General features: G+C 45.1%; 1 protein-coding gene across 3 annotated transcripts in view; it reads right to left on the bottom strand.

The window, feature by feature from the left end:
• The window catches only part of Fam214a (family with sequence similarity 214 member A), an 84122-nt gene extending 76990 nt beyond the window's left edge, over positions 1-7132 (bottom strand). Inside the window, exons 1-2 of one of the 3 annotated variants that reach the window (XR_003844625.1) lie at positions 6957-7132; positions 6192-6308 (exon numbers count right to left, since the gene is read on the bottom strand). Coding sequence is in view for 2 of the 3 variants with exons in the window: in XM_029542835.1 (XP_029398695.1) it covers positions 6192-6207 (16 nt within the window). In the remaining variant the exon portion in view is untranslated. Of the gene's footprint in view, positions 1-6191; positions 6309-6738 lie in introns of all 3 variants that reach the window. The other 2 variants (XM_029542835.1, XM_021207492.1) reach the window with 2 other exon arrangements.
• Between the last annotated feature and the right edge of the window lie 785 nt (positions 7133-7917).

The raw sequence follows: 7917 nt of genomic DNA, 5'->3' as shown, positions 1-7917 counted from the left end.
TGAGAGGGGCCTGTGTCTGTTCTCTCCCTTCACCAAGTGGGTCTTAGGGATGAAATGCAGGTTGTCAGGCATGATAGCCAGATTCCTTCAAGCCCATTTTCCCCCAACAATTAAGTTATAATCCCTTATAATACCTCGATGTAAATTAGTTACCAGCGAGGCTGGGAGCACATACTTGAACACACTTTCAAGTGGGGTTCACCTTTCCAACTATCTGCACACCTTGTGTAAGAAACTAAAATCCTCTGTGAATCACTTCACTCTTCCATACAACAAAAGTGCTAACAGCTATGTGCTTGAGTAGCTGTGTAGACTGAGTTATATCTGGAAAGGATACAGAACAGGGTCTCTGCGTGGAAGGCCTGAGTATCAGCTGTCATTAGTACCTCCATTACCTCCCACTGGGAGCAGGCCAAAAGACCCCTGTGGTTAACACAGCCAACATCTCTTTTCTTCCAGCAGCTGTCATTTCTGTTGTGATTTACACAGGCTGACAATGAACTGTTCACACCACAAAAGGAATGCACCTGATTCCCCCTGCCACACTGCTCAGTCCTAGTCACAGCTTCATTCTACTTCTGCTACCTGTAGACCATCATTTGAAGATAAAAGGACCGTTTATGTGTACATAATAAGGTCCAAAGTCATGGCAATCCAAAGGTTAATGACAAAATTTGTAAAATGGTAACAAAACGGAGACAGCACATTCCTCCCATTTGACATTTTATTTGTAGATCAAGTTTTACACTAATAGTTCTCACTTGAGCAGACATAATCTAAAAAGTGTTTACGTATGAATTGAAACACAGTATATTTAAATAATTGATTCATTGATAACTGAAGTTTGTCTTTAACAAGTTTCTGTAACCCAAAACAGTACTTAAAATAGACAAAACTGAGATAGTTTATGTTTGTAGAATGTGGGAATTTGATTTAATTACTTCTATACAAAGGTCACATTTGAAAGACTTCCCAAGAGGCACCAGACACCCCATATTTGCCTAACTGGGGTCAGGTCCCAAGTTGCACATCTTTGAGTCCAAGGTAGAAGAGCTCACCCTCTGTGGCCACACTGTTGGCCTCAGTAGGCAACGCCACGTAAAAACCTGTAATCCAGGAAAGCTTACTCTAATCCTACCACTCCTCAGACAGATAGTAAAGTAGTTCTAACAACAGATGATGGCATAAAGAAATAAACTACATGTATGTCCTGTATCCCTTTGTAGGTTAGATATTCTCCCAGACAGCCAGATATTAAGAGGTTACTAAATGATCCTGAACTTTCCCAGGTCAGGGGTTATGAATGGATAGAAAGGCCAGCACTAGGCCACTGCACACTTACTTTCTTACCCTCTGTTGTACAGAGTGCAACTGACCAACATATCAGCAGCTGCACACTCACCACGATAAAGTTAGGTACTTAGTTCTACCAAGTGCCAATCACTAAGTAGTTGAGGTGGGAGACGGCAGAAGTGAATGTGATGAACTCACATAGTGAGCTAGAAGAGAGGCACTGGTCTGACTCCGAAGTGCACACTAGCAATTAACATCAAGGACCCAGGTTGTCAGCATTACCTGAGTAATGTTACGAACTGTCTGACATTTTAAAAGGGAAAATACTATTGACTATGTGGAATGCAGCCATTTGCTACACAGTAACATGTTAATTGAGTATGACAGGCAGAGTTGACTATGCATACCCACCACATAAAGCAGTGCCTCTCTGCCTTCCTAACGCTGCAGCCCTTTAATACGGTTCCTCAGGTTGTGATGACCTCCAAGCAGAAAATGACTTCACTGCTAGCTCCCACAACCCACAGGTTAAGAGCTGCTGATATAAGGAACTTCTTTAGCATACCTTGAGATGCAGACTTGACAAATTTCTAGTGGAATCTTGTCTTCTGTTACTAAATCCACTTGTGTCACTCTGTTCATTATAATATACCAAGAAACCATAAATTCAAAATATTACCGTGAAAAGCAAATTGAATACTTGGAACAAGTCTCCCCACCCCTCTCTCTCTATATATATATCCACTCTCAATCCATCAATATATCCATTGTCTGTCTGTCTGTCTGTCTGTCTATCTATCCATCCATCCATCCATCCATTCCCCATTCACCCATCCATGCATGCATCCATTCAGTACATGGACACTGGGGACTTGACCCTGAGCCTTGAACAATGTATTAATTGTAACACTGCTATATGCAATCTCCCAAACGTATTTCCAACAAACAAATTCTCCCTCTCCCTAAAACAAACTTCTGAATTATGTGCATACAGAATACCTATAAAATTGTTTGTAAAAATTAGAAAGTATTAAAAATGTGAGAGTCCAGAGTCCAGCCTTAGACTGTTCTATAGTCTCTCATTTCACACAAGTCAGAGCTAGAGATCTTAACTGTGTTTCGGTTTACACAGGAAATATTACACCCAACTCTAAAAACAGACCCATTTCACCCACCAAAAGGCTCACGGAGAGAGCATAGATAGCTCAAGGATACTGAGTGTACAGGCCCTGGAGTTAATCCTTAGCACCAAAAAGAAAACCTGAAGGGCTGAGGGCTTGGCTCAGTGTGTAAGAACACTAGCTGCTCTTGCAGAGGACAAGGTTCAGTTCCCAGCACTCACATGGTGGTTCTCACAACTGTGGTTAACTCCAGTTCCAGGGAATCCAGTGGCCTCTTCTCGTCTCTGTAAATACCAGGCACACATACGATGCACAGGTAAGCAAAACACCCATACAATAAATGTTTTTCAAAAGATAAAAACAAAGCAGGGAATGAAGAGGGGAAACACCAGAGGATATGAAATGAAAGGATAAATGAAAAGCATTGGGATTTTTCTGTGATTCCCTCTTAACAGTTTTTATTAGCCAACGAAATACCACGCCCTATCACATAGGTTAGGAGGCTCTCAGTGCGCTTACTTACAGACATTATAGCAAGTTCCAGGGCAGTTTGGGCTATGTGACCTTGTCTCAAAAAACAAGGGTAGAGCTAGTCAGAGGTGGCACACGCCTTTAATCCCAACACTTGGGAGGCAGAGGCAGGTGGATTTCTGAGCTCAAGGCCAGCCTGGTCTACAGAGTGAGTTCCAGGACAGCCAGGGCTACACAGAGAAACCCTGTCTTGAAAAACCAAAACCAAAACAAGGATAGATAGACATAGCTGTACCCTACTAAGCAAATAGGTTCAAGTCTCTACATTAAAACACACACTTTACTAGTTCTTGGATGAGCACCTGAGAGTCACTCATTCACTCTCATTTTACAGAGAACCTGGTATCAGGCAAGATCATCTCATTCCCCAGGGCACAGACAAAAAGCAGAAAAACTGAAGGAACAAGAACATCATTGACAAAGACCGCTAATACGGGGGGGGGGTCGTAACATCAGATATAAACAGAGAAGAAATAGAGGAGTGGTTGAAGTTAGAGACAACAAGGAAACATCACAGACTTCCCTAGCTTCCCTAGCTTCCCTAGATCCTGATGTGGTACAGAGCTGCAATTTTCAGCAGCCTTGCTTTGTCATCAACCGAGGTTGGATTATATGGATTGTACACACTCTTTTTCCCTTAGAAAGCATGTGTGCTCATATGTGCGTCTGTATGAGTGCACGTGTATCTGTGTTTGTGTTTGTGTTCATGTGTGTGTGTGTGTGTGTGTGTGTGTGATGGCCAGAAGAGGGCCTCAGATCCCCTGGAGTTGGAGTGACAGGTACTTGTGAGCCACCCCACGTGGGTGCTGGAACCGGACCTCAGTTGTTCTGGAAGAGCAGAAAGTTAAGTGCTCTGAACTGCAGAGCCACTTCCCCAGTTACTAGAATAAAAGGCAGCACTTGGACAATGGAGGCAAGAGAATCAGGGGTTCAGTGCCAGCCTCAGCTACAAAGTAAGCCTGGGCTAAAGAAGCCCATACAAGAGCATGCTGCACATAGTAATGAAAAAAAATCTGTGAAAAACTTACTTTAGTGTTTCTGTAGTAGTTTAAGTAAGAATTTGTAGTTATTCTGAATTTTGTTCCCCCTCCCCATAGCCATGAACCAGACAGTTAATGTTTTTATGGGATAAAATCTCAACCCTGGCCTTGGGATCACTTCACTTTTCCTGAGAATGATAAAGGGGGTGAAACTCACCCCTGGGAATCTTGACAAGTGGGTTATTTTGCTTATTAACTTGTATCTGTCTATAACTAAATCTTGTATTGCTTAGTTACAGTCCCACCCAAGATAAAACAACTTTTCTAGAGTCTCTGCTGTAAATGCTAGTTTTTCCACTGCTGCAGCTTTAAAGCGACTTTTTAACAATAATCCAAGACAAACAGTGACTTTGATTTCATTTGCTTGTTTATTCTGAGATGCAGCTTCTGACCTCAGAGCTAGTTTTTCCAGTCACTGATGTAATCTAAAAATCTAAACTTAGCATGGTCCACAGGCAGTCCTCTCAGGAGCGATGCACTCGATGACACTTCGGCAGACATTAACCACAAATCTATTTTATTTAACAGTAAAGCATTCAAGACTAATTTGAAGCCTGAAATTAAATATAACTGTCTCCTACTCCTCCCTAGTATATTTTAATAGACATTATGACCAAAAGGTATATTATAACTAGACAAGTTGTATTTCTAATCACTTTGAAATATATATGTATAATTATATATGAAAATAATAATTTTCATATATATATTATTGCATAGGTTCATTGTAAATCCACCTCAGCGGATAAATCACTATTTCCAGTCCTGAAACCTCAGATTTGGATGAATACTGTTGTCTAGTCCTTCCTTCTAAACACACTGATAACTGCTGCACAATCTCTTGGACTCAAACTCACATCAAAGAAGTCCTCACTCCTAAACCACTACCATATCAAATACCCCTCAGAGCTGTCCTTATTCTTAATCAGAAGTTGATGAACACCTTCTTTTGACGTCTTTGAAAAGCAAAATGAGACTGGTGTGGTGCTGTATGCCTATAATCTCTGCACCCAAGAGACTGAGGCAGGAGGGATCCTAGCTGTAAGCTAGTCTGGGGTAGTAGTGACACCCTTTTTTTTTCTTTTCAAAATTTTTTTTTATTATTTTAAAAATATTCACTTATTGGGTCTGTGTGTGCACTGTGTGCAAATGTGCATGGGTTGAGGTCAGAGGTGAACTTTCAGCAGTTGACTCTCTCCTATCTTGTAGGTTCTAGGGTTCGAACTCGGATCATCAGGCTTGTTGGCACCTTTACCCACTGAGCCACCTCCGGGGTTTGTGACAACCTTTATTTGTTTTTTCAAACAAAATACATGCCAGGGTTGGAAGAGGGATAAGGTATGTACATTCTTCTCTAAATCTTTAAAATATAGGTTTAGAACTAGGCTTGACATCCCGAGGCTTTAATCACTGCACTTGGGAGTCAGAGGCAGGCAGATCTATGTGTTCAAGGTCAGTCTTGTCTATAGACTGAACTCCAGGACAGCCAAGGCTACAAAGAGCCTCGGGGTTTAGAACTGAAACCTGTAGAAAATACAGATTTAGAATGGAAAGTTGGGCCCTAATTGTCTATAACCGACTCAAGCTGGGGAACTCTGAAAACAATTGGAATTGGAATTCCCTTAGAGCACAAAACTAATGAGGAGCCACAGTGGTACATGCCTGTAATGTTGATTTTCAGGTGAAGGCAAAAGGATCCTTAGGGACTCTGGGCCAACCTGGGCTACATGGCAACCCTGTGCCAGCCTAGACAACTTGACAAAACCCTATCTATAAAACAAACAAACAACAAAACACACCAAAAAATCCAGCGAATGAAATGGGAATGGCTCCAAATAATACTCTTTATCAAGTTCAAACTCAAGTTTCAAAAGTTGACGAACTTTTCTGAAGTTAGATTGACTTTACCTAAAAAAATGAAGAACTGCAACTAAAAAGAATACTAAGCCTGTGGCCCCTAATAAACACTTCTTTTGACACCTTCGTTCAGCTAAACACTCTCTAAGAACAGGTCCTTCCCATCTGACTTTAGCCACCTACTCCATAAGTCCATCTTTTTTTTCCCTCAGCGGCTAGTATCTTCACAGAGACAGTTCGTCACGTCTGACACAGGAATGGTGGATCCTGCGGAAAATTAGGTTAACGCCTCTAAAAGGAGACAGAGAAACAAAACACAACTCAAGCTCTACTTAAATAAATCATTTACCTCGGTCTGGCTTCATGTTGGCATCCAATTTCCACCCAAAGTGCTGTAAAACACAGGTGTGGGTTCTTCCAACCGGCACACAGCTGACTCAACGGCTTCTGCTTCGTTTTCCAAACGCTAAGAGATCAAAATAAACATTAAAAAAAAAATAAGAAAGAAAAAGACGGGTCTTAAGCCCCCGGATCTTGCAAGAAAACTACTAAGTTGGGCCTCTTCCTGGTGCAGACTGCGGTGACAGAACCCTGGGCAGGTCTGAAGGAAAGGAGAAAAAAAAAGCAGCTCAAGTCCGTGCACCGCCTCCCCCGGGCGTCCTCGGGCCTAGCACCCCCGTTCCCCGCCCCTGCGCTCTCCAGGCCAAGGTGTCCTCCTCTGACACAGCGTCTCGGAAGCACCAGCAGGATCTATTTATGCCCTGGAGGTACAGGCACGGAGGAGGAAGAGTCCGGCCACAGGAGCTAAGGCAGCCCCCGGTCCAGTAGCCTCCGGGCACCGAGGCACCCCAGCAGGGGCTCGGGCGCACCAGCCCCCGCAGCCCCCCGGGCCTCACCTGCGGGGATCCCCTCTGGCTAGCCTCTCCGAGGCTTCAGTAGCCGGGTTCCAGCCGGAGCCGGTCAGCAGCAGAGTCTGGGCATGTCCTCAGCCGCGCCGACCCACGCGTGGCTCAGCCCACCCGGGAACGGCTCCCATGGCCCGCCCGCTCGCCGCCCTCCGGGACCCCTCGCTCCTCCTCCCGGCACTGCTCTCTGCGGCCGCCCGGCCGCTCACATCACACTCCGTGCTCCGAGCCACGCCTCCCCGAGCGCAGCGCGCAGCGACCCCGCGGCCGCCGAGACGCCGAGACGCCGCGCCCGCGCATCCACCGTCCCCGCTGCCTGCCCGCCTCGCTCGCTCGCTCGCTCTTTACTCTTTCTCTCACTGTTTGCCCTGTCAAAACACTACCCTGGTCACGTGTCCCAACAACAGCCAACCCACTCTCGTCACTTCCTCCGCTGAGGCTGCGCGCGCCGGTTGTTATGGCAACGCCGCCGCGCGCCCCGGAGTTGGAGATTGGGGACCGGTCTTCCCGGATAAGGGTCTCAGAGGACCCAGGGACCCGCAGGGGCTGCCTGCACCGCGCGCCAAAGCAGCCAAGGAACTGCGCTCCGGGTGCACTGGGGTCACCTGGGAGATGTCAACCTAGGGCTTACCCCAGACGGGAAGATAATTATAGTTTCTACTCTTCCACAGGGATGCTGGCCTGGTGCAAAAGAACTGGGAATCCAGCCCTAAATGCATGCAATTTCCCAATGGAATCCGTGTTTGATGTGGCCAGGACAGGAAGGTGGGGAGCCATTCCTTCCAGAAAAGGGTACTTGGAAATCAAGGAAGGCCCATTCCCATTGCACCCCTAGATTTTCCGCATCTCTAGGACTTAAGAACCCAAGCTTCAGAAGCACTGGATGAGCTAAAAATAGCTTGTAACTTCTAGAGCACTGACTCACCGCCAAGCGGACACTTCTGACACCATGTTATTGTTGGGGAGCTGTAATTTTCTTGTTGTGCTATAACAATGTGACACGATGACACGGCGTGTTCTGATGTTGTGTCATCATTTAAACACAAACAGATGTCAAGAATTGCTGTAGCTAAAAAAAGCAACAAGGGCTGCAGCTATTAGCCACTCAGTTTATAGGCAAACCCAAATGAAGAAGTACAAAATTGCAAGGCTCTAGTTTCATTGGGAAAA

This window comes from Mus pahari, chromosome 10, assembly GCF_900095145.1.
Source record: "Mus pahari chromosome 10, PAHARI_EIJ_v1.1, whole genome shotgun sequence".
Lineage (NCBI taxonomy): Eukaryota > Metazoa > Chordata > Mammalia > Rodentia > Muridae > Mus > Mus pahari.
Note: the sequence above shows the minus strand (reverse complement) of the source record. Positions and strands in the feature narration are given on the sequence as shown.